The sequence below is a fragment of the Takifugu rubripes genome, chromosome 20 (assembly GCF_901000725.2).
Source record: "Takifugu rubripes chromosome 20, fTakRub1.2, whole genome shotgun sequence".
Taxonomy (NCBI): domain Eukaryota; kingdom Metazoa; phylum Chordata; class Actinopteri; order Tetraodontiformes; family Tetraodontidae; genus Takifugu; species Takifugu rubripes.
This window is the reverse complement of record NC_042304.1, coordinates 9,517,805-9,544,157: the sequence shown is the minus strand read 5'-3', so window position 1 is coordinate 9,544,157 and position 26,353 is coordinate 9,517,805. Positions and strand designations below refer to the sequence as shown.

Below are 26,353 nucleotides of genomic sequence, written 5' to 3'. Positions count from 1 at the left end.
GCACAAGATACTTAGAATAAATATCACACCATAGAGAGGGGGCTGGTAAGTGTGCAGTTAGTTGGGAGAGTTCTGGGGACAATGACTGTGACCCCTCGGCAGACCCACCACCCACTGTGGACCACCCATTAACAGAGAGCGTGATGCTCTCGCTGGCTGCACAGAAGCTCCCGATTAGAATAACACACCAATCAGCCACTAATGAGCCGGGATGGGAAGAAAGAGAGTGAGGTCTTAGGGACAAGATGAGAAAAGAATAACAGGCCACCAACCGAAACATACTGTACTATAGTGCACCTCTATATAGGAGAAATATGGGCCATCCACCCTCCTTTCCACATTGTTTGACACTTAATTTAGCAGCAGGAATTAGAAAAAGGAAAGGAGGACGATGGAGAAAGGAAAGGATAAGAGGAAAAAAACGTGCCAGGCAAATGTAACGGGCTTAAAACGCAAACATCATGTGACAGCGGCCGGATCAATTGCACAATTTTCCTTCACTCTCGCCTGGTCACGTTGGAAGAGTTTAAAAAAAGAAGAAGGTATAACTAGATGTTATCATGATATGATGCAACCGTTTGGATGCTATAAGGGGAAATGTTACAGCTTCCTATATGAAGCAACGTGTTTTGAAATCCACGCTGAATGAATAAATGCATTTAAGTCGATGACGGTTTGAAGAAGTACAGGTGAGTCTCGGAGTTTCGGGCTTCTTTGGTAATTGAATCACACGGTGGTGCAAGAAAAGCACTAAAGGCACAGAACAAACTGTACTGCCAGCCTGGAACGCGAAGTGATCTACTGATATTAAAGCTGCTGAGAGTGAGAATACATTGCCTCAGTGTCAAGAGGAGAAAAAAAAAGAATTTGTCTGTTAGTATAACTGTGGAAAGTCCTGAGAAGTGGAGCCAGCTCCCCAGCGGTCGCTGCCAAACTGCGGCTTCTACAGTGAAGAATCGGGCTGAGAAAACGCACGCGGAACCTTTTGATTTACGTGTACCGACTTGTGGCTCCAAAACAAAGGGCCAAAATAACAGCGTGTGAGCCACAGAGAGACAGAGAGGGGGCAGCTTCCAGAGTGAAAATGAGCCAGCGTGCTATTAAAGCGCACAGGTAACACTTTTAAAAAAAAAGAAATCTTCGGTTGGCAGCGAAAAGGAACGCGATGAGCCAACCCGACGTGCGCGGGAAGGGAAACTGGACAGGAAAAGGGGAGCGCAAGGTTTGAGCAGCTGTTCCCTCAACCTCCTATTGAAAAGCATGATGAAGAGCTGGCTTACACTATTTATACACAATACTGGGTCCTGTTACGGCCGTGGCACAGCGCCAGGCGGTGGCAGATTGAGAGGGCAGAAAGGAGCAACATGCAGGTCCCCTGACAGAGTCACATGCCTGGCTGAGAGAAGACCGAGGCCGGGCTCAGATCACCCTGGCGATCTGGCCTCACCTCGACTAATCACTGCCGTCTGGCGCTGATGAAAAGGTGACAAAAGTATTTATCCAAGTGCAGGCGGGGAGGGTCGCCACGTAAACCAAGGGTGAGCTGAGCTGAAAAGAGGGGCTGGTCTGACCTTGAAAGGGGGGAGAACAGGAGCGGGATACGTGCACGGCCGTGTTTGTCGCCGTCTTACACTGTGTTTACATGCACACAACAACCAGGTCAGTGCCCCTATTCTGAAAGACATCCAGACTGATGTCATTTACACAACTGCAAACAGAGTTTAGTGTTGCCAAACCTGGGAGAAAGGCTCTAATCTAGCAGGTATGCGTTCACACATTCAGGGGCTGTATGGAGACAGATTAAGGGAGCCACCAATAGGACCCGTAACTCTAATAACGTGTTACAGAAAGAGAAGGAGTGCACGTGACCTGCCGCCTAAAGCTGGGCTAGAAATGAGGGACGACCCCGGCACAGAGCGAACCAGGGTTGCTATCAGAAATCAGAAACGTCTACATGGGGGATTTTTACCATCCATGTTCAGGGGCTCAGGATTGAACCCCTACTTTTTGCAGTAGTACAGAGGTCGGTGTTTGTTGTTCCAGAAAAACCCTTTTTAAGAGTGTAAAGACCCGAGAATCATCAACACGCTGCGGTCTGTTGAGGGAAGCATCTTTGAGCTTTGTTCGGGTGAAGTGTTCGGTCCGGACCACAGCCGAGAGGCCATTGCTGAAGGGCGACTTTCCTCCTCACGTCACCATCCAGCCACTCCTGGACACACTCGCCACTGCTAAAACCTCTGCCAGCTGCTGCTGCATAGCTAACCCCCATAACGAAGGAGAATCCCAACACCGCTGACATCTGCACACAACTTTGCAACAACACTCGTAAATAAAAACAATCGTTTTTCACCTTCAAATAACATAAAAAACAATGTTGCCTACCAAAGTACATTGATCCCATACAGCTAGCTAACTGAGGCAGAGGCCTCTCTCAGTTTCCGCATTCCTTCAGCCCTGTTCTCTGCCTTCTTCCCCCTGCCTCACATGACCCTGCAGCAGAGCAGCACTTTAACCTTTAAAGCCACATGCAAGAATTTACAAAATGCAAACCCGCTAATTGGAAAATCTACTTCCACCATCTCGCGGACCCATTACATGGTTCTGACACGCGGAACGTCATAATCTGCAGGAGCAGCCGGCACAGGCGATATCTGGACAGCTGGGAAGGACAGAAAATCTGAAAAATCTGCGCCACGCCTCGCTGCACAGCTAAACCAGGTGGTGCTGCGAAGAAATAAAAAAGCGTGTTGGGGGGGGGGAAGCATTCCTGACATAGTCAAAACGTTCGGGAAGAGACAGAAGACGATGAGACAAGAGCTGGTTATCGACTCCGCTCCAGACGGAGCCAAACGCAGCGCAAGACAGACTGAAACACACACGGGAAATGAGTAATACGCCAAACATCTGACGCTCCTTTTCATCTTCCCACGTTAGCGAGCGCGGCGTCTTGGTGTGGTGAGTGTTGGACTGAGACGGAGGCAGCCGGGGCTCCACTCGCAGCCACATGGCAGCAGCTGTAGGGCTCGGCCCCGCCGGCGCTGCGGCCCACAGACCAGATCCACACGCTCTCCTTACGGCCCCACCAGGCAACGCGCCGTCCTTTCTACTTCCACACCTCACATCTTCCTACACAGGACCGCTAGGCAGCTACCACTCCGAGGCTGCGCTGGGGAGGAGTTCCTTCATCCTGATGCGGCTGCTGTCAAACACAGCCACGTGTTTCCTGCAGAGCCGCTTCAGGGATGAAGCTGAAACGTGTTTGCGAGCGGACGCGCACGGTGGACTCGCGCCGCTGTGGTGAGGATGGGGTCACCACGGTGGGCGCGTTCAATAATTCAACGTGGCATCCAGGGATGGGATAAAAGTTGAAATGCCTCCGTCTAGTAAAATGGTTCTTCCCAACTCTCCGGAGGTGTTCTGTCCTGTAGCATCGGTATTATTCCCTGTGTGATAACTAGATGAGTGGGAGCGTCTCAACCACAGCAAATCCCATCGATTTGATGCGCCACGTTTAATAAAAGTAAGAAAAATGGAGGGAATTCTGACGTGAAAACGTATATTTGAAGTCTGCGTGTGAACAATGGGGAAGGAAGGTGTTGAGGAGCTAGTGGGGAGAGGCGCCGGGTGGGAGAGCTGCCGGGCCGGAATGGAAAAGAAGGAGCAGCGAAGGGGAGGAGTGAGGGATGGAGAGAAGAGAGGCCAGGTCAGTTTAATGGACTGTTTGTCTGTGCTCTTAGACCACCGGCCCTCACTGGCTGCTGCACAAGAAACACACACACACACACACACACACAAAACCTTTCCATGCCCCTCTTTCCATATCTCTCCCTCCCTCTACCGTTTCCATTGCTTAGACCCACAGCTTCAGTTCATTCCATAAAACCTAAATTAAACACTGTTCGTCCATGCCACACACACACACACACACACACACACACACACACACACCCACCCTTGGGGTTTTAATTAATTCCAAGGAATGTCACTTGGATTTATCACATCACAGTGTGACGCTAGCAGGTAAATAAAGACGCTCCACAAAAGAAAAAGGCTTTAAACGCCGACGCCGGGATTCTGGTCGGCAGACGTGCGAGCGGGAGCGCTCGTTTCACTCTGCAACCGTGGCTCGCCGAACAAGTCGCCCGACAAACACTCGCAGGAGAAAAGTGCGGTATCAGTTTACAGACTTTGTCAAACCTCGGGCTTTAACACAAACAAGGCATTGGAGAATATACACAGCGCACCTCTTATTGACGTGATGACATTACACACGAGGCAGCAAAGTACATTGAACGTCACCTGACCCACAAACAGTCAAGGTTTTTTTTTTTTTTTTTTGATAGCGGACAAATATTTGTTTTTCTACAAAAGGCGTGTTTGCAGCGTCACGAGGACTGGCGATAACCGGCATGGACGGAATACTGACGTCACATAGATGTTCAAACGGGGCCCGTGGCCAACAGAGTGCTGGCTGGTAGCTGCTGGGTTCCTGGAGTGGAGGTTCGAGGAGGGGGAGGGGGGGGGACCACAAATATAAGTAAATTAAGTTAGCATGACACGGACTAATAAGCTAACTCTGTCCGGGGTCTCCATAAATCACGGGTCATCCCCAGATCAAGGGTCAGCTTTCATTCCGGTTTGTCCCGTTCCCCTCACGGAGCTAATCATAAAAGACCAGTTAAAGGCGGCTGCAGCAGCAGCTGTCATGTGACGCGCGAGCCAGCGGGCGTCAACAGCCACGGCAGATCCGACCCGACCGCTTCGTGTTTTACCATAACAGATGCGTGCGTCTCGACTCAGACGCTTTGTTTTCACTCCCACAGCGGACAAGCACAGAGAGGAAGATGAGGGGCGGTGCCTGATGTCGACGGGAAACGAGCAAACGCCCACGGAGCCTGCAAACGTTGGACGAGAGGATCCGCCGTGCTAAATATAAAAAGCAGCGCGATTTGGCGATTTGAAGTCAACGGCGGTGATAAAGCGAGCATAAAGTTCTCGGGTGGACGCTCGGTTTGCACGCTCGCCCGATTAGACGCCGGTTTGTTTTGATGGTTTCCTTTGTTTGTTTTCTTTTTAACTGCGGCTTTTGTTGTTAAAAAAAAATAATGAGGAAGCTTGAATTCTGGATGTCGCTTTGACACAAAAGCAGCGTTTAGACACGGGCTGTGCTGCGAGGTCGGATCAGAACGTGTTACACGACGACTGTGTCCCAACAAGCGTCCTTCCCGTTCCCTTGTGCATCGGTGAGTGTGTATAAGGCCTTAATGCAGATATGCTGAGGTGCGTTCTGAGAAGGGAGGGAAGCTCTGTATCCCACTGTGAGCACAGAAAGTGCTGTCACCATAGAAACCCATCTCAGCCAGTTGATCAGGACAAAAACAGAGCACCCCCCCCCCCCACACACACACACACAAATGCACGCCCCTGCCACGACCGAACACGTTACACACACAAGCGTGACTGCTCATAAAAAGGCCACACGGTGCAGAAAACACAACATAATCGTGAAGCTCCGTGTGACCGAGCGCTGCAGGTGCACGTGCGCAGCGTCGCTCGCGATGGTTCGCTCCAGACGGGCCTAATGAGAGGAGGGAAACCAAAAAATAAAGAGGGGGGAGAGGTGTCAAATGGATGCCGCTCACACCTCTGAGAGGCTGGAAACAGGAGGCTTTCCCACCCTGTACATGGGAAGATTAGCAGGTGTGTGTGTGTGTGTGTGTGTGTGTGTGTGTGTGTGTGTGTTCAGGCAGGTCCACAGGCTGTGCAGAGTGGAAGAAAAACAAATCAGTGGAAGAGGGTGAACTCCCTCACCCCCGAACATGAAGGCAAACAAGGCAGCGTAGGAGCCATTATGGCTCCTACGTTGTTTATGACGCTGTAGATCTCCTGTAGATCAGTATGTGACAGGCTATTGGAGCACGGCGGCGTGGAAGTTTATTAACTTTACGGGATTTCAACTCGTGTCTGCGGCTGGAGCCTCAGCCGGCGTGTTGTGATTACCGCCGTGGACGAGTGAGTTGGCTGCGATGTCCAGGAAACGGGTGAAAACAGACCCGCTCGGCTGAAGAACGCTTCTAATCTACACGCATGAAACGGCCCCGGCGCTGCTTTCTGTCCCCCACCAGGATCAGCAGCTCCACAGGCTGTCCCACGCTGGCTAAAATAGGCCATGTCGCAACAGCGAGGAGGGCCGTCATCAGACCGTTGCTACACGGTGTAACGGCTCTGTGTGTGGGATGACCCCCCCCCCCTCCCTCTAATCCCACCCCCCCACACAGCCGAGCCAAACCCAGCTACATTTCTGTGCGGTGAGAAGAGGGTTCGCGCTCAAAAACAAAACACGGGCCTCTATCGAGGAAATACAGTCGGAGAGAACTAAAACAAGAACTCCCCTGCGTTCCCCTAAATTAGAGATTACGCAATGCTGCCCCCCCCCTCCACACACACAACAAAGCCCCCTTACTTTTGAACACTGGCCCACAGGTGTGATTGAAGCTGGAGTTGGGTGCTATAAAACAACACGGCGGCTTGAATGTAATGCAACTGCCCCCCCCCCCCCCCGCTGTGCCGCTCACACCACAGAGCCTTTAAAAACAAGCACCGCGGTAACTGTGTAAAGGCAGTTGATTATCCCACGACCCCTCATTAAGCCGATGTTTCTGCTGCCGCGTGTTCGAGGTGCTTCGACGATCTATGTCCTCCCAACCGTGGTGAAGAGCTCCGTCCGACGGCTTTGGGCTGAATTATGCTACACGAGAACGCTCCTTCTCGCTCCGAGAGCTGCGGCGATTCTATTAAGCGGACGCGGGGAAGCTAAAGGCTAATGCGCTGAATTTCTCCCTTTTGATGGGAATATATCGGTTTGCTGTGTGGAAGAAGCAGATTACCGGGATTAAAGGTCGGCTTCTCCTCCATCTCGTAGGAATACTTGGGCCCAAACGAGCCGTAAAGGGCGCTTGGCTGATAAACGCAGAGGAGGAAGCCTCCGTTTGCTGCACTGTATATATTGTCTTCCTGGCTAACGCTCAAAAAGCAACACGCAGCTGGAAGCCCCTCGGTGCATGAACCCCCCCCCCCCCACCCCCACTGTCTGCAGGCTCTGAAATGATGGCAATCAGCAGTCGGGCTGTATCGGGCAACATTAAATGACTGGCATAAGGGCAACCTGGATAAAATAATGATGGAGTCAGGTCAGGAGCTCAGAGGCGAGGTCAGCAGGTCAGCAGAGGGTGGCTGGGGTACACACCGATGTGACGGACACGCAGACACATGCAGACCCCCCCCGCCCCCCCCCCGATGACGTGCTCCACTACAAACACATTCCACGGCATTGTCAGAAAATTCCCGAGCGCGCCGATGAACGGCGCCCTGCAGACACACACACACACACACACACACACACACACACCCCGACTCTTATCGAAAGAGCCGGAGTTAAACCCTCTCTGTGTGACACAGGTGGCGTAAGCAGGCCGGGGAAGGCGTACATAACAGCACATGCGTGCACACATGCACGCCACCAGTTTCCAAGAGAGCTGTGCTTACAAGCCCAAGAGGAACCGGGGGGGGGGGGGGGGGCAAGGCTCCTGGTTGCACAACTTGTTTTGTCTTTCTTTGTGCAGTTTAGACCAGGATACAGCTCAGCAGTTCCTCCACAATCCTCTCTTCTGATAACCACGACTAACCCCCCCCCTCCCAAATTTGAGGAAAAAACACCTCGCCATCTCCAGCACGCCGTCGGCAGCTCGCCGGCCGAAGCGCCGTTTATGTGTGGATGCAGCTTCCTCTGGACGTCACGCAGCACGAGGATCCGGGACCAAACGCCCCAGAGTCCTTTGGTTGCTCTCCATCGCCACAATGGCCGCCCCGCTCGGGGGGGGGGGGGGGTGCACAGACCGAACGAGTGGCGAACATGGCTGCCTCCCAGGGAATCTGGTGGGTCCCAGACGCGTAGCAGCCAGAGACGTGCGTGTACCTCACGTCCTGGAGGGAGCGGAGGGATAGCAGCAGCCCCCTTCAGAGGCCTCTGCTCGGTCGGCCTGTGTGAAGCAGCCGCAACACCTCAACTCAGAGGAGTCACATTTTAAGCTTTGGCAACACTGGCAGCTCGGGGGGGGGGGGGGGTGTTAGTGGCTTCATCGACATGTATGAACGCAACACTACAGAATGTAACATTAAAGATGCTATGTTTGTCTCCCCGGAGGCTGCTTAAAGGCAACAGCAATGGTTGACATTTAAAGGCGAGGTCGTTTTACACCAGGATCTTTATCTCTGGAGACGCGTCGCGCCGCCGTTTGGGCTACGCGCTTTAATGCAGAGTTTAATCTCAACAACAACAACAACAACAAAAAACACGTTTTCGTCAATGCAACAGGGGGACGTGAGGAGGAGGGAGTCCTCGCTGTTCAGATGTGGCGCTGAACAGCAAAGTAGGCTAATCCTCCGGCTCTGGACCGTCTGCAGCACGAGGATCCGGGACCAAACGCCCCAGAGTCCTTTGGTTGCTCTCCATCGCCACAATGGCCGCCCCGCTCGGGGGGGGGGGGGGGGGGGGGGGGGTTCACAGACCAAACGAGTGGCGAACATGGCTGCCTCCCAGGGAATCTGGTGGGTCCCAGACGCGTAGCAGCCAGAGACGTGCGTGTACCTCACGTCCTGGAGGGAGCGGAGGGATAGCAGCAGCCCCCTTCAGAGGCCTCTGCTCGGTCGGCCTGTGTGAAGCAGCCGCAACACCTCAACTCAGAGGAGTCACATTTTAAGCTTTGGCAACACTGGCAGCTCGGGGGGGGTGTTAGTGGCTTCATCGACATGTATGAACGCAACACTACAGAATGTAATATTAAAGATGCTATGTTTGTCTCCCCGGAGGCTGCTTAAAGGCAACAGCAATGGTTGACATTTAAAGGCGAGGTCGTTTTACACCAGGATCTTTATCTCTGGAGACGCGTCGCGCCGCCGTTTGGGCTGCGCGCTTTAATGCAGAGTTTAATCTCAACAACGACAACAACAACAACAAAAAACACGTTTTCGTCGATGCAACAGGCGGACGTGAGGAGGAGGGAGTCCTCGCTGTTCAGATGTGGCGCTGAACAGCAAAGTAGGCTAATCCTCCGGCTCTGGACCGTCTGCAGCCTGTTTGTTTACGTGCGGGCTGCGTTGTGTCGCCATCACAGGCCGCGCCGCGCTCCCGGGGACGATCCAGCCCCCGCCGCCGCCGCAGAGCGCGCTCTCCCGGCCGCGGCCAGCCAGTGTGGGCCCCGGTGGCTGGGCCGCTCAGAACACCGACCTTAGTGGGACAAGAGGCGGGGAAATACCGAAACGGCCGCTCCACGGGGGGGGGGGGGGGATCGAGTATTAGCGAGCGCGCACATGCGACGGCTGAAATATCAAACCCTTGGATGAGACTCTTTTACGCATGCGCCGAAGGAGGAGGAGAGTCCCCGTGTTTAGAATGTGGTTTTTTTTTAAATTAAGGAATAAAATATCTGGGTAAGATCTCTTCAGATAGTCTTTAAAAATTAAAAAAAAATAATCATAAAGTGAAAAAAAAACCTGTGATGCCTTCATGGCCCGATAATCGCTGCAATAATCTCACACAAATGAAACTCACCCGGTCGTTGAACCATCAGAGGAACACCCCCCCCCCCCCCCCCCCCCCCCCCCCCGCATACAAATATAAAGCTTACAATGCAAAACAATAAGCCTGGAAACAAGACTTACTTTCTCCGTTGATTAATCCACACTGGCAGAGGATACAGGTGCAGATGATAAAAAACACCATCTGCGCTCGCAGCTTCAGCGTCCATCGTCTCATGTTGACTCCTAGTTTCGCTGTCTCGGTGGGGAAGAAACGGGAAGAAACCACCCCGATCCCAGCACAGGCGACCGGACGAGCAAAAGTGACAAAGTCTTAAAAATATAGGTCCGATGAAAGGATTCAACGCTGCCCTCCGTGCGCCGGGGGGGAGGTGGGTGGGTGCGCAATTAACGTGCGTGTATCTTCCCAGCCACGTTTGTGATTATGTCAACACTTGAAAACACGCAAAAGAGCAAAAACAAAGAAAAAAAGAAGGGCGCAGAGCACTAAATAATGTGATCTTGGGTCGCGGAAACACACGTGCGAGTGAAGATCTTCATTTTCCACAAGTGGAGGCGACAGTCGACGTTCATTTGGTGATTGTGGTGCTCCGAAAAATAGAGAAAAACAATAATATTGTTGTTGACTGATACGCAGAGGGCTAGTTCGGAGGTCCCGGGAAGAGGTCCGACTGACCCGGTCTCATTTTTCCCAGGAAAGAACCCGCTCCAGGGGGGGGATATCGATGGAACCAGGCGCAAAGACGCGCAGCCTGGAGCCCCCGGGTCCCTTTTGTGGGTGAAGTCCACCGGTGCTGCTTTTCAACGAGCCGGTTTCCTGCTATCTTCCCAGAAAGTCGCCCTTTTTAAGCCAGATGGGAGCACATCCCAGGAAACTCAGCTACGTGCAGGAAAACCGTGCAGCTTTGCCCACTGCGACCTTCCACTGAACTCCTTCGCCCCCGCTGACCACCGCGCCACGAACGAGCAAATGCCCATAAAACGAGGGGGGGGGGACACAAATCAACGAAAGGGCAAAAACTCGGGCAGAAATTACTTATTCCCCATCCGCTTTAGGAGACTCACGCACGCTGCTCTGAAGGGGGAGAACTCCGCCGCGCCGCCCGCTCCTTTTTCTCGGATTATCGTTAGCTGAAGGGGAAAACAGCTAACGTTAGCTAGCTAATCCAAAACAAACGAGGTTTCATTGTCGGCGGCAACTGAGCGTAAAAAAAACACACGCGGCCACGCGTAAAAGCCCGATCCCGTCTCCGGTGGTCGGAAAACAAAAATCCCCGATGAGGTGAAGCAACATAAAAGGCGAGTCGAGCGTGAAAACTTGGGTTCCCGTTGCGTTTAGCGAGTCGCTCTCCCTCAGGTTCCCCTCGTCCGTCGCTCTTCTCCGCGAGGCTCCACCAGTAAACAAGTCCTGCCAGTCACCTCAGCTGAGCCGCGCGCGGGCGCCCGGAAAACACGGACCGGATCCCGTTGTGAGCAGCGAGCGGGGCGCGGATCCGGACTGTCTGACGCGAGGCTGCCCCGCTGTGAAAACACCGGCGCTCTTTGTCAGGTAAACACGCACACGCACACACACACACACACACACACACACACACACACACACATCTTGACGTTTCCAAACTGGTGACACACATAAATGCAGCAATGCATTTAGAGCTTATAGTTTGTTTGAAACGGGCTGTAGAGTTAGGGTTATATAAACAGCCAAATGAGTTAATCATCAGCTATCATCATTTTTATAGTCTAAGCAGCTCGTTCTAAATCTGCATATCTGCACCGGAAAAACTGTTTTCTTTGACAGGAGAAAGACTATTTGGTCGGTTTGAAAAACATTTAAGTTGAATCATGTAATTACGTTATTAATAAACGTGTAATAGGTGGTTCAATGTTCTTCAAATGAAAACATTTGGGATTGGGAACTGAACTGTTCTGAATGTACCTTCATGCTGAGAACAGGAGCCGAGAGGGAAACGTCGACTACATCTGGACGCTTTCTATATCTTCAACATCTCCTCTGCTCCCAGTCATCGAACAGGGCAAATATTAGTTGCGGTCTTGGCCCTAGCCAGGAAACGGAATAGTCTACCTGCCTGCAGAGAAGACGGTACGCACAGTTCCTTCACATTAGCATAGCAAATATCCCAAAAAAACATTCTTCTGATGGAAATGAAGTCTCCTAAAAGTCTCTGGCAGTGCCGTGTTCCTCACCTCAATAATTGGACTAAAATAGATTAGAAGAGTGGAACATTTGCTTCTTGTTTCTCAGAGGGGAACGTGTGTGTGTGTGTGTGTTGTGGGGGGGTGGATGGGCACACCGTGGTCCGGCGAGAGCTTGTGGAGCAAGACTGTTGTTAATCTGTGGAATGTTGTTGCCCAGTGAACAGAGTAAATGAGGCCTTAGTCAGATTAAATGTCACAGGTGTGAAGGACTAAGGGCTGCGGAATCTAGTCAAAACAGCCGTCTTTGTGGCGGTCACGCCGTCTGACGCCGACCACGCTCCGCTTTCCTCCCCACTGGTCCCCTCTCCTCTCAGATACCTACCTACCCCCCCCCCCCCCCGGCCCGGCTGCACCATGACTTCATTTCAGTAGGTGTCACTAAAAATAACAGCTGGTGAGGACAGATGGAGACGGTGCAGTAGAGGAGGGTCACATCCGACCGGGGGCCCAGAATCCTCCCACTCGTGGCTTTATTTGCTTTTTACGTGAACAGTCTTTGAGACGGCGAGAGGCGCTGAGGCAGAGGTCAGACCTGGCCCCCGCACCAGCGCCACCTCTGACCTTCTCCTCGAGGAGGAGAACTGAAAGATGCGTCCAGAATTAGGTTCCTCCGGACTTTGAGGCTTTTCTATGTTGCTTCTCCTCACATCTGGGGTGACGATGCATTCAGGGACCCGCAACAGTGCCGGAGGGCCGTGTCGCGTCTGTCCTCTTACACTTACAGTTTAATTAGTTTAGATTTAAAGAAACATTCATTTTGCTCATCAAGGTTCGACTTTGCTCACTTCAAAAGTTCCACAAAACAAAAAAACAACAGGAGGGAAAAAACTCCCGTTGCCCCTGGAGACCAACAGTTATCATGTTTACAGTGATTTTAAGTGGAAAAAAACATCATTGCAAATACCGTAAACTTGAGATTAGCAAACGACCTGAAAAACAACTGCGATGCTAATTGAAATGTACTTTAATCAGGATTCTAATTGCACCCTGACAACAGAGGTGAGGCTCCAGCTGCAGGCCTGGGGCAGAGCAGAGTCGGGGATTTCAATTGGTGCAGAATCAAAGTGATTCTTTTCCAGACGGCAGCGCTCATCACGCCATCGGCATCCAGAACCCGACGACCTCGGTCTCTCCGTGGGAGGACGGATGAATACGTCTGGATCAGGAGTCTCCTGAAGGTGCAGGGATGAACTTCCTGGGAAACCAGGAAGCAGAAGCAACTGCATGGCTGTTGCACGTGTGTGTGTGTGTGTGTGTGTGAGTGAGAGAGAGAGAGAGAGAGCTCCACCAAGGTGAGGGCCAGGAGTTTAACGCAGTTCCTTATGATCCTTCCCAAACAGGAGCTCCCTGCGCTCCTGATTTACGCTTTTAGCATCGGCTGCTCCAGACTTTCAAACATTTTGTTCGATTCTTCTAAACTTTGTCCACGTAGCAATCAGGGTCAACCACACCGAAATCCCTCCCAAACCCACACTCCCTTATTACTTCTTAAGTCGGCATGCTCAGAATGCGAAAGCGGCAACAGGAAGACGACGTTTTTCTCCTCCTGGTGCAGAAGATTGTGCGAGTTTCTGGGAACGGCGGAGCCGGCGAGGGAAACCTGCTGACTAACGCGGGTCTAAGCCATCGATGAGGGCGGCTAAAGCTTTGGAAAGAACACCGCGGCCAGCTCAACATGTGATTATGCTCCCGATGATGCATTCACTGATCCGATAAATCTCACGCAGACCACACAACTCATGTCTGTAATCCACGTCGATAGCAGCTGCCTTTCGGGTCGTCTCGTTGAGCCGTGGAGCTTCTGTTTGTCTCAGTTTAGCCTGGTCTTGTCTCAGTTTAGCCTGGTCTTGTCTCAGTTTAGCTTGTCTCAGTTCGGCCTCTTCCGATGATGTCACCGCGACCGAGGGCGCACTGTGGCGTCCGTGAACGCATCACTGGGAGATCAACCGTCCTTTTTCTGACACATTCCGCTTTTTTTCTTTTAATTCCTCCCTCCCCTCCTTTCAAATGCAACCGAACGTGTTAATGTGAATGCAAATGTGATTTCAATAACTGTGTAACAGAATTTTGAAAGAAAAAACCCCAAAAGAAATCGTCAAAATGACCCATTATCGGCCTGATCTGGACACGATCCCTGGGTGGAAACAGACCACACAGATTACCAGGGGTTATTTTTTCCATTCCATTCAGGCGCTGTCGGTGGAAAAGGGGCTAATCAGGAAATGGTTGTTGCCACGTGCCCCCCGCTGCCCCTCCGTGACCTCTGGGGCAGCACAGAAAAGATACAAGAACACTGAAAACTTTTTTGGTGGGGTCAAAAATGGATGTGACCACAACTGGCTCCAGCAGCCCAGATGGTTGCAGTCAGTCAGTAATCAATACTCAAGTTGATATTAGGGTGTAATTGGCCACTCCAGGCTACCGTAGACGGGTTCAAGCACAAAGATTTACCCATAATGCCACGGGAGGGGACACGTGGCAGCATTAGTTGGCCCTGTGGGACATTTGATTTCTAAAACCAGATTATTAAAAGTCTTAGCCATCATCTTGGTACCATCGCACCAGGATCAGGAGCTCTGGAGACCCTCAGCAGTTTGGGACGTCAGGGCGGCCACAGGTTCGGGGGGGGGTTGGCATTTCCAGCAGCGTTGCCATGACTACAGGCGCTGATACTTTCACAGTGTCGCACTGAGGAGTCTCCCAACACGCTGCTGTTTCTGTGTGTGTGTGTGTGTGTGTGTGTGTGTGCGCGTGTGTGTGCGCGTGTGTGTGTGTGTGCGTGTGTGGAGGGTTTTCTGGGATGTCCAGTACCGTGCCGCCAGGCCGACCCAGCAGATTCTGAAGCTAAAGGCCTCGTTCAGCAGGTTATTTGGTGAAGCGAAGGTTCCTCTTCCTCTTTCCGACAGCTCTTCCCTGTCACAACATCCTCCCGCCATGGGCTGAGGTGAGCTTTGACCAGCAGAGGACACTTAACCCGCCCCTCGTTCCTCCCACGGGGGGCATCTGCTGCCCCCCCCCCGGGGCTGTTTCTCACACTGGCGGAGGGTCTGCTGGAAGGGCCCATTAGCTTTATCACCGATAAGGAGCGCCTGGCTTGACCCCGACTGTCTTTCCTGGGAGGAAGTGTGGGTGACAGCTTTATCCACATATTGTTGGAGGCGCCGTAAATACGCACGGGAAGGTCGAGGCGGGCGCCACGGCTCCCGGGGCCGCGGGGACCTCGGGGGTGAAAGGGCGCCGGGCGCAGGAAGACGAGGTGCTGCCAGCGGCCCTCGCGCTTCCCCTCACGCTGGGAATACGGGGACACTGTTGTTTTGTTACTTCCTTTCCCACCTTTAAGCGCCACACACGCAGGTGCACGTCAGGCGCTCGTGCACGCGGCTCTGAGGAGCGTTTCCGCACAGGAGGTTGGGTAAGAGGCGGCCGAGCTTTAGTAAAAGTCTCCGAAAGTTCCGAGCATCGGAGCGAGATTCAACAGGTTCTTCATCCTGGCGATAAGAATTCTAAAAATAAACGGCGACTGAAGCTCGTTTATGGCTCATATTTAATATTTTATGTCCCTTTAGCCAATCAAAAGCTCTGAAACCATCAGGAAAGGGACGGCGAGCCTCTCTTCTACTAGGAAACGTGTCACAGGTTTAGGAAGAGTTCTGTTAAATCTTTCCTTTGATCCACCCTTATCGGGAAGGAGGGGGGATCCCAGGATGGCGGGGCATCAGGGGCTGATATGCCCCCCCCCCCCCACACAGGCTAACATTAAAGCGCCACAAGCGAACAGAAGGTCCAACAAATGCGGCGCCGTCGTGCTGGTGCGAGGAGCACTTCAAACGCGTCAGCCAAGGTGAGAACAACTTCTGAAGCTAGTCTCTGCATTCCCAGCATGCTCGGGGACAGGGCCCCCCCCGCCTGCCCCCCCCCCCCCCCGGAACTGGAGCTTTCCCATAGGCTAAATTAGCAGCAACACGCTTGCCTGGAATCCGCCAAAGCCCTTGATTAGTTTCCACTTCCTGTTGTGTTTTACTGCTGCTGCTGACCCCGTGGAACGGCGCCGTGGCTCCGAGCGCCTGTCAGCTGTTTGACGGAGAGCTTTTCCGTCCGCGGGGGGGGGTCCAAGGTGAGGCACCAGAGGTGGGCCCGCCACACAGCAGCCCTTCGCTCCAACCGGGTCCTATTTTCAGCCTCAACCCCCCCCCCCAAGGCAACATCCTGTGATTCACCCTTGTGCTCCGCGTCCCCCAGGAGCCAACGCTCTGGCATGGGAAGCATGGGGGGGTCGGGGGGGTCCTCTAAGACTTTCCATAAAAAGAAAAAAGGGCATTTGTTTTTATTCTCACGTCAACGAGGGAAGTCCGGAGCAAAGCGAGAAGGTTCAGCGAGGGGGCAACGCACTAAATGTGTGTGTGTGTGTGTGTGTGGGGGGGGTAGTTATAATGTAGGCTGGCTCAGGTGTGTGTGTGTGTGTGTGTTTGGGGGGGGTAGTTATAATGTAGGCTGGCTCAGGTGTGTGTGTGTGGGGGGGGGTAGTTATAATGTAGGCTGGCTCAGGTGTGTGTGTGTTTGGGGGGGTAGTTATAATGTAGGCTGGCTCAGGTGTGTGTGTGTGTTTGGGGGGGTAGTTATAATGTAGGCTGGCTCAGGTGTGTGTGTGTGTGTGGGGGGGTAGTTATAATGTAGGCTGGCTCAGGTGTGTGTGTGTGGGGGGGGTAGTTATAATGTAGGCTGGCTCAGGTGTGTGTGTGTGGCTGTGACGTTAGCGTTAGCACCGGTGTTACAATACGACTATAACGCCTGACCTCTGACCCCTCCCCAAACAGGAAGCATGTGGAGCGTCCTCGGTCAGGACAGAGAGGAACACGAGTATTCCCACCTCGCAAACACTCCCACCAGGAGCAGATCTGCACGTTAAAACCTCAAGATCACGACTAACCACACGGATCCATCCGGTGGATCCAGGAGCTTCTCGGTGGGTGAGGACCCTCCTCCGCTCCGATATCGGCATCGCCGGCACGTGTTGCTGCGCGTCGAGTCGCCGCGATAAAACGAGCCCGGTGGGCCTTGACATGCCGACAGGGAGGACAAAACATGTGACGCAGGAGGCGCCCTTGGGGTGGGGGGGCAACCTTGGTGGCAAACATCCTCACAAATAACAGCCCAGCCAAGGATTCGCTCCTTTTATCAGCACGCACGATGGCGGCATCGGAATTATTGTCATATTTCACTCCAAAACATTTTCAGTTGAGAAGATGCAAACAAGAAGAGAGAGAACCCCCCCCCCCCCCCCAACCAGGCTGTGACCCTGAGGAGCCCCCCTCGTTCCACCGGGGACCCTGCACCCGAGCCCGGGGGCCTCTCTTACTGGGTTCCACCTACGGTCCCGGTCCCAGATCCCACCTTCGTCCTGCCGGACACGCCCCAGTTAGCATTCCTGCTAGGTTTAGCTAGCTGGCCTCGCGTTAAACGGGACCAAAACTCCCTAAAATCTCAGTGTTCCCAGCAGCCACTGGGAGAGAGGTGGGATCACGGGACGATTGTACGCGCTTAACCTGCAGGGGTCAAAGTGTCGCCACGACAACGCTGCTCGCCTGCTTGGAGAGACGCCCTCCTCAGAGGGGGAAGGTGCCGAGACGGCCGCCAACACGCAGAAATCCACAACACCTGGGGCGCCAAGGTCGACAGCGAGGTCGGCGGCGCCATTTTGATTTGTGTTGAACTACCAGCACAGGCCAGATCTCATGAGTGACCCGGTGGAACCGTCCTGGCCCGGGCCAGAACTTGGCAGGAGCCCAACACACGGCCCAGGCTGGAACCCACCATCAGTGGAGCTTCATGACACCTCTACAGGCACACACACACACACACACACGTGTACTCTACTATCGTAGTGGGGACTCTCATTGACCTCCTACATTACCAAACTCTGGCCCCGACTCAAACCTGAACCCTCAAACGGACCTTTGACGTCGTGAGCTCCAGCCACTCATGAAGTGCTCTGGCGCTAATGGTGCAGCTAACTCGCTTATTAATCATTTATAAACTCATTTGTGTTAGAGCTGTGTTGCTAAAACTCAAGACAAATGGTCGGTTATGATTTATTCAGTATTAGGAAATCATTCACCTTGATTTTAAAGGGACGTCTTCAGTTCTGTGATCAGAACTCACCTCGGTGGGCGTTGTTTACAATGATTTACATTAATCCATAGGACACCGAGAGCACCTTTTCACACAGAAGTTCTGATTCACATTCACCGGCACTTTTTTAGCGCAGGCGCTATTTCCAGGGAGCCTCTGTGGGAAACCAGCGCAGGGAGGAATTCATCCAGGTTCCCGGGGTCAGAGGTTAAAAGTGCTGTTAATGAGCCCCGGGCTTCCTCGCTCGCTTCCTCGATTCAGGAACTCAACGCCGGTCTGGAGGAAACGCAGAAGAAACTAATCCAACACGAGGATCAAAGGAAACCACACCGCAGATGAAGTCATGCTGCTGCTGCAGCCCCACAGGAGCAGATCAGAGCCGGAGCCGAGGCCCCAGAATGGAAGCGCGGACCTAAACTGAGGGATGACGATCCTCCGCAGTGACACAACCTCATTTGGTCTCCCGGTGGCCCGCATACCTCGGCTCCAGGCAGGCAAAACACCCCCCAGGGATCCTAAAATACACATCAGGCTTGGCCTTGACCCAGAGAGGTGGTGGGAGAGGGGGTGGGCTGGAGCAGGGGGGTGGGGGGGGGGGGGAACGCAAGCCCGGACAAGCCAGCCAGCTCTGCAGGCCTCAGATGACGGTCGGGCTGACAACACCGCAGGAATGTTAACCTGTCAGAAGCGTCTCCAGCTTGAAGGGGGGAAAAAAAAGCTTCCCACCAAATGTCGTCAGGTTAATTTAAATAGGAACAGGATACCTGCAGAGAGCAGAGTCACATATGGTCAACCCGTTCATTCTCTGCAGCCCGCCGCCTTTATTTAGCAGCACGCCAATCCTCAGATTACTTCTAAATGAGTAGCCGAGTTAATTTAAGATTCCCGGCTTGATCGGGCTCCCGGGAGGGGGTCAATCAGGTCACAGTTCGCTGAGGTTTGAAGAGAGGTGGCGACGCCTGCTGGCGACGCACCGTTACTGCAGCGGTTACTCGCGAGGAAAAAGACAACAAAAGAAAAAGACAAACCGCAGAAACTCGTTTTAAGACGTTCATTGAGTTCGACACAGTGATTAACAAGAGGGGAAAAAAAGATGAACGATCCTGAACATGACGTCCTTCACCAAAACAAAGTAACAAAACAAAAAAACCCAAACCCACCCTAAAACGCTCTTAAGAACAATGGCGACTCGTTAGCAGCTGCTGATTCTCATCCAGGGGGACCGTCGACCATTCATCAAGCATGAATTTAGAGCTCATCAATGCTTCATTGGGGCTGGTAAAGATGTGAGTGTTTTTCTGAAGGGGTGACAGAAACGTGAAGAAACTGCCCTCGGCAGCAGACGGAGGGGGGCAGCAGGAGCTGCAGGGGGGCAGAAAAGGGGGGGGCGAGCCCCACACCGCTGGCAAATACATGTATCACTCACCAGGTTAAAGTATTCGTTCCTGGTGCCTGGGAGACAAGACTAAACTACTGAACTGGGTGCTCGTCGTCTCATGTTCTGCCGTTTATAAAAAGGAACACTGATGCTTCAAACCTCATTTTAAAATTAGCATCGGAAAAGTGCAAATGAGCCAGTTCGACAAACAGATCTGCATCACGCAGATGTGCTGGAAGCATCTAGGTGGTCTACTTATGCACGTGTGACAGACACGGAACAGACTTGGGAGGGTGTGAGCGCTAAGAGTCCACTGTGACTGCTCATCATCATCATCATCATCATCATCGGAGTCTGGGGAAGATTCTGATGAAGAGGATCATGCTGATAAAGATGAAGGAGACCAGGATGAGCATCAGCCACAGCAGCCAGTTGATGGACTTCTTGGTGTGCTGCTCCAAGCGCTCCGACTCGGTCTTCAACTTCTCCAGGTTCACGTCAGCCTGACGCATCGACTGACCCAGAGTCTGTCAAGGACACGAGAATTGATGGTTGAATTATTTGGCTGTTGCTGCCCTCTTGTGGCCATGTGGTGGTAACGCAAGAAAAAAAACCCGGTACAGAATAAACCAACCCAAACCAGCACGACTGGAGTTCTCAGGCTCAAAGGTGGAAAATGGAAGAAATCATGAAAACTTAAAACCGAAATTAACTTTAAGAAAAATTGTCTGCATGCAGGCTCGGTGTCCACAGCTCCAAGGACGCTCTGACATCTGTCCACTCACCTGGTTGTCCTGTTTGATGATGTTCTGCGCCGCCAGCGTGTTGTTCTTCAGATTTCGAGCTAGGTTGAGCATGTCCTCCGCGAGCTTCTCCTGCAGGTTGTGGTGGTGCTGCAGGACCGCCTCCAGCTCTGCTGCCGACTGGCGCTCGTCCAGAGGAAGCCCTCTGCTCGGGGGGGGGGGGGGGGGGCAACAATATCGCCATTCAGAATTGTTAAACTCATAAAACAACCCATCAGAAAAATAAGGAAGACTGTACCTTCTGTTTCGCAAGTCTGTTGCTGTAGATGGGAAGAGCAAAGGAGAACATTTAAGATGCCTAAATGCTGCCTTTGATCACTGTTGTCAATCAGGAATTACTTAAAAACAAATAACTTACATTTGTCTGAGCCCTGCAGAGACGCAAAAATGATTTCATTAGGTTTCTCTCTAAGACTTTGTTATTGCCACAGCGTGCTGGAACCATTAAATTAGCTCCATCATAGAGTTTAGTGACCTCTTACCGTGCTGAGCAGCTCATCCCTCATCTCGGCTGTGCACCGGCCCTTCGTCTGCATGTGGACAGTCTTCGTGGCGGACATCCTCTCGTTGGCTATTGTGGGTGTTCTCCCGGGGGCCAGGAACTGGTTAGCCAAAGCCTTATCTGTCGGTGATGGCTGACAAAGTAGCAGGCAGACTGCAGATCAAATAGCTGTCTAAATGAGTCCAAATGGACCAACTTTCTGAACACAAGCTGTAAAAGTCTGGAAATCCACCGACCAGTTTCTCTGCTTCGAGAAGTCCTTTGAGAAAATCTACTTTCCTGGTGTATTCAGTCAGAACTTCTGCAGTGGGTTTGCTGAAAAGGGATACAACAGGTTGAGTTGTGTTTGCACCAACAGCCAATCAAGGGTGTGTTGATAAGGATTCAAATTGTAAGAGGGAAGGGGGAGAAGAGAGAAGTCACCTGTGACTTTTCCTCAGGGCCGCCAACATCTCCTCCAGGGAACCAACATACTAGAAAACGTTCCGATACCGTGGGATAAAACAGAAATATTGAAACGTGCTGACAGTGGAACCTACAAATAAACTGAATATAATAGTTTTTTGCACTGTTATGTGCAGTTAGTGTAAACAGCACTGTAATGTGCCAGCTGCCTTCGATGACGACGTGGCTAGCAGCTGCAACAAACAACTAAACTGCCTCTAAAGTTAGCAAGCGAAGAGGGATGAGAACAAACCGAACTCCGAGGCCTTCGCGTCTCACCTTTTCTAACCTCCATTCCGTCTCTCCCCGCTTCTCCGATGCGATACTTTCACAGCGGGACAATAATCTGGTAAAATTAATTTCTAACCTGGAAGCCATATTCGAAGCCGACACACGTCGCATGAAAATGACGTCACGTTTAAGCGCGGCCGCAGACGGAACGTTGAGGAAATCATCACTCTCGGCTCATTTTCATTTAATTTGTGTAATTTAATGCAGTAAACAATTAAAACCACACTTTTCACCTTGTTTTCTGTTGTTCACTCTACACTGCCTATTTTCCAATTCGTTTTTCCGAGAACGTGAACATGTTTTTCAAGAGTTTCACCGCTTTATCTACTATGAACTCTGGGCTTAAAGCCAATCAAACCGTGTTTTAGGGTGTGCAGAGCGCTGATATGAAGGGTTTCACATGTCGTGATACACGAATAATAAAAGTAAAAGACGAGAGGTGTTTCAATCTAACTGTAAAACGCTGAAGTAGCAACTTATGACGCGTTTCATGCTGTGTAACAGCATTGTAATAAACGTTCCACGACTACCTTGGAAAATGAAATAGGGGGATATTATATATATATATATATAAGTATTTAGTTGTATCTACCCTGTTTTAATAACATTTCCAATGAACCAGTTTAAAATTTAAATTTCACAGAATGTATCTGTTAATCGCCCACCAAATACATTTTACGAGCTCACCTTTTTGGACAAAATTTATAAATATAAATATATAAAATAAATATATTCCAATATTTAAAACTAAATAAACCTCCATACTATTCTCACTGGAACTTTACTGTGAATCCACACAACTCTTCAGTAATAAAGCACCAGCTGCGACAAGTGATGGAATGCCAGGGAAAGAGGCACCAACTATAACTCTTGTGCTTAGATGTTCCGTCGTTTGCTTTGATGTTTTGATCCTGATATGATTTCCCGTTTTATGTGAGAAACTCTTCCTGATGGAAAAAACCCACAGCGAGACACGTAACAAGCATCACGTTCTGTATTGTCATGTTAACACTAATAACCATTACAGCTCACACCATTCAGTCCCCACCACACACTCCATTACACATCACAACAAGGTCCTGGAGGTCTACACAGAGTAACAGACACCATACAACAGTACTCAGAGGGACACGAGGATTACAGACAAATGGCTGCTACGTTTCCTCAATGTGGCGGGTTCGTACGGTCGAGTTCTTCAGAGGACGAGTTCAAGGACTCGGAGGACATCATAGCATGGCTGTTGTGTCAAGGCTGGGTATGTTTTTGTTGTTTCAGAGAAAATAAAAAGTGGCGTGTGCTGGTCCCATTTCCCTCTGCTGAGTGAGAAATGTCTTCCTATCTGGGCTTTGTGGTGTAGAGATCATGGCCATCTTGTCACCTGAACCACATGCTGTGCCTGCTTGCTGTCCTCGGTTCAAACATGTCTGGCGTCCGGTCAGTACATTAAACACACACAAAAGACATTAAATTCAAGGACAAATGTACCCTTGCCTTCCCCCAAATACCCCATTGATCCCACAACACAACAGGAGTCACTTTTCTGTACAATTCCAAGGCACCAACAAACATTTCAGATAGCACGTTTTCGCTCGCGGCAGAGCTCAACTGAAAAGTGCGACTGGAACCTGCAACGTTTCCTTGAATTAGCATAAACGCGCGCAGAAAAAAGGAGAAAAGACATCGCTGGTACAGTACAACAGAGCAATCAATATTAAAACGGTAGAAAAGGTGCTTGGAAAATTTGAGTCCAGTTATTCTTTTAATTTTATACGATTGGCTCCGATCTGAACAAAGGGCGCATCGTCCTTGTCAGGCATCTTCGCCCATGTAAGGTATGTCCGGGTCAGAAAAGTGTCTCTGGCCCTTTGAGGCTTGTGGATCGTGGTTCTGGTCCACAATAGTGGGGGCTACAATAGAGGTGGAGGAGGAGGAAGTGGAGGGGGGGCAGGATGAGAAATGCAACATCATGTGGCACTCTGATCCGTCTATATAGAGCGACTGCGTGCTGTCTTTGCGGCGACCAGGATGGTCCTTTCTCCTGAAGTAATTAAAGGCCCAGTTGCCAGGAGGGGTCGGTGGGCTGGAGACAGACTGAGAAAGGACGCCTGGGGGGAGTTTAACCGTGTCTGGAATGATGGGACGGCGGCGCTGCAGCGAGCGCCTGGAGTAGGTGTTGGAGGATCCGGAGGTGGAAGAAGCAGAGCTCAACAAAGAGGAGGCGGAGCCGGCGTGGGTGAGGTTCGGCAGGGACACGCGTCCACCTTGGACTTTAGTACGCTGGGACAGGTCTGCTGGTTTTGGAGGACAAACTGGCCTGCATCTCTTCAGCTCGGCGCCACCTCTTCCTGGAAGATAAAGGCAGGAAATAAAAACACTTTCCCTCCCTCTTCTGGCCAAATGACTGAGCTGGTTTGGGGTTTTTGCCTTGCAAAAAGTCTTGCAGGACGAACCAAGGACACCTGAATATGGACACGTCAGCTCGCCACAGTGGAGGAGCTCTCTCCATGTTTACACCCCCCCCCCTTGTTCTCAGTGACTGTTTTAAGCTAAATGTGAAACATCTGTGTCATGTGTGCGTCTTCGCAGCCTGACAGGTGACGAACGTCTCAACATGCTGCAAAAATCCGAGCTGTGATGGGTCAGATCTGCTAAACTTTAGTAGTTGTTACCTCTCAATACCTGGAGGGGCTGGCAGACACACACACGGCAACAGAGGAAGCTCGTGCAACTATGTTATCTCCAAAAATACAGCTTTAATACAACAATTAAACCAACGTTTGATTAAAAATCTCGATCGTTTCATTTTAGTTCGGGCATGCTTCTGTGCCAAACATGCATTTACATCCGTACACGTGTAGACACACACACGCACAAACACACGCACACACACAAATATGGCTGCCGTTCCTCCGACCTGCTTTGTAACAGAGCAGATGTCACCGCCCATCACCATCACTGGTCCAGACCTGCACCACAAAAGACAGGAAGGGCCCCACCCAGCGGCCCCGTGTTCTTGTCAGAAACCCAGAGAGCAGGAGGAAACGGCCAGAAGGAGAGAAATCTTGGCTGTGAAACCTGATACTGACCGTCGGGCTCGGACATGTGGACAGAGGAGCGCTGCAGCTCATCCAAAAGACTCTCGGAGCTCTGAGAGGTCTCAGAGTCCAAGTTCTCCTGGTCCGAACCGGGCTGCTCCATCTCTGGCAGTCGACAGGCCAAATCCTCCCTGTGGAGAAACAGAGGAAGGTGAGCGGCCGAAGGATCTTACACCAGGGCTATAAAAGCTCCATTAAGAGCCTGGTGAGGAGGATTACAATGATCTATCTTTAGAGAAGTATATAAAATACACCACACACGCAAAGTTAAAAGCACATGACTGAATAAATTCCTGTCATTATTTTAGAGTTTTCCTGCAGGCCGGGAAGCGTTCTCACTTCTCCTGTTTGATGGATTTGATGCGTTCCACCAGGTTCTTCTCCGTGTCAGGGTTCAGAGGCTCGTTCTCGGGGACCACGCTCAGGTCAGAACTGGCCTTCTCGTGCATCTGCAGGAAAGACGCCACACAACAAAAATATCACCCAGTTAAATGCAGCGTAGACTGTCCGCACGGCCTTAGATAGTTTCACCTTTTATAGCTCCTATAGAGCAGCACTGTTAAAATCTAACAGCGATTAAGTATAACTATAGGAAACGTTTAAAGAAGTTAAGGAATCAGGGAAATTACCATATAAACCATAAAAGGGGAAAATATCTTCATCGCCGCTATAATAGGAGTTATTCATATACTGTTAAGAACACACGCAGGGTTGTAGACTTTGTTAGTGAGGTTTCTCATGCAACTATAAACGCTTTACAATTGTACCACAACCCAGACGAGTCAACAACATCAACATGCCCGTCACAGCTCCATCAGTAAAAAAAGTAAACCACAAAAAAGTAAACCTCTTCAGAGTTTTCAAAAAATATCAAACCAGGACAACCTTGTCTTCAGTAGGGAGGAAGAATGGAAAAGAGCAACATGCAAACTACAGCACCAGTTAGTAAGGAGGATGAGAGGAAGATAAAACGGCCATCCACGTCCAACATGCCATGCAGAGGCGCTGCTACATGGCACCTTCTTGCTCTACATCTACGGGTCTACTGTGCGAGTCATACATACCACCACTCCTTTGTAAGGAGGTGAGAACCTGAGCGGTAAATGCCAGTAGTGCTACAGAGAAACAAGGAACAGCGGCCATGTTACCAGTGTACTAAAGTAACATGGTACCTGACAATGGGATTTATTTATGCTGCTACGTGTTTGACATCAAAACTCGGGTTCTTAATGGTGCTGACAATGAAACAGGTCCAAGCGCCCGGCGCTTCAGAGCAGCGTCGTGTCTCTTACGGTGTTCTGCCTCTTGAGTTTCAGCTGGTTGACAGCCAGAGCCTCTGCGTACTCCAACTGCTCGATCTCTTCCATTTTCTCATTGTAGCGCCTGATTTGCTCGTTGATGATCATCTCCACACAACTACAGGAGGAGCACGGTGGGAATCAGGATGTGCTCACAACTACTTATTCTGAGGAAGATAAGGGGGTTCTTACATGGTGGTCTTGGCAACATCCTTCATGCTCAGCAGTGGGTCAGCGCTGTCTGGACAGCGCAGGACACAGGGGGCGAAAACGATGGCCAAAGAATTGGGAGACATGCGGTTGTGGTCCTCCACTTTACAAACTCTGCAAGAGCATTCAGATGACATCAGCTTTAGATTTTTTGAACCTGCATTTTAAGTTATGGATTAAAGGTTGAATGATGTTATATAATAATAACAAGGAGGTTTTTTTTACCTGACCAGATGGAAGATTAATCTCTCTAAGGTGTTGAAGTTAGCAGGAGGGAGCTCTTCAAGTACTTTGTATACAGCATGAAGCTGCTCTTGCTTCTCTGGCAGTTCTGTTAGCAGAAGAATACACATCTTTATAAAAGGAAGAATTTACAATATTGTTTA

General features: G+C 51.1%; 3 protein-coding genes across 10 annotated transcripts in view; all 3 read right to left on the bottom strand.

Moving 5' to 3' along the window:
- Window positions 1–11,024, bottom strand: part of insrb (insulin receptor b) — a 41,548-nt gene extending 30,524 nt beyond the window's left edge. For both annotated transcript variants that reach the window (XM_029827752.1, XM_011614866.2), the window contains exon 1: window positions 9,721–11,024. In XM_029827752.1, the coding sequence (XP_029683612.1) occupies window positions 9,721–9,814 (94 nt within the window). In that variant the 5' untranslated portion in view covers window positions 9,815–11,024. The remainder of the gene's footprint in view (window positions 1–9,720) is intronic.
- Window positions 11,025–17,892: 6,868 nt separating this feature from the next.
- On the bottom strand, window positions 17,893–21,505 carry use1 (unconventional SNARE in the ER 1 homolog (S. cerevisiae)). Of its 2 annotated transcripts, none has more exons than XM_011614865.2 (8): window positions 21,353–21,505; window positions 21,053–21,102; window positions 20,866–20,944; window positions 20,610–20,762; window positions 20,486–20,498; window positions 20,366–20,387; window positions 20,110–20,272; window positions 17,893–19,851 (listed from the first exon to the last, which is right to left on the bottom strand). In XM_011614865.2, exons 1-8 carry the CDS (start codon window positions 21,473–21,475, stop codon window positions 19,669–19,671), a joined length of 786 nt encoding a protein of 261 aa, XP_011613167.1. In that variant the 5' UTR covers window positions 21,476–21,505; the 3' UTR covers window positions 17,893–19,668. The 2 variants fall into 2 exon arrangements, with proteins under 2 accessions (XP_011613167.1, XP_029683517.1); XM_029827657.1 differs by having other exon boundaries at window positions 21,053–21,120; window positions 21,353–21,490.
- An 835-nt stretch (window positions 21,506–22,340) lies between these two features.
- Window positions 22,341–26,353, bottom strand: part of myo9b (myosin IXB) — a 38,218-nt gene continuing 34,205 nt past the window's right edge. For 4 of the 6 annotated variants that reach the window (XM_011614860.2, XM_029827656.1, XM_011614862.2 and 1 more), the window contains 7 exons: window positions 26,193–26,298; window positions 25,950–26,081; window positions 25,752–25,875; window positions 25,524–25,574; window positions 24,799–24,908; window positions 24,451–24,590; window positions 22,341–23,709 (listed from right to left, as the gene is read on the bottom strand). In XM_011614860.2, coding sequence (XP_011613162.2) covers window positions 23,174–23,709; window positions 24,451–24,590; window positions 24,799–24,908; window positions 25,524–25,574; window positions 25,752–25,875; window positions 25,950–26,081; window positions 26,193–26,298 — 1,199 coding nt within the window. In that variant the 3' untranslated portion in view covers window positions 22,341–23,173. Of the gene's footprint in view, window positions 23,710–24,278; window positions 24,331–24,450; window positions 24,591–24,798; window positions 24,909–25,523; window positions 25,575–25,751; window positions 25,876–25,949; window positions 26,082–26,192; window positions 26,299–26,353 lie in introns of all 6 variants that reach the window. The other 2 variants (XM_011614864.2, XM_011614861.2) reach the window with 2 other exon arrangements.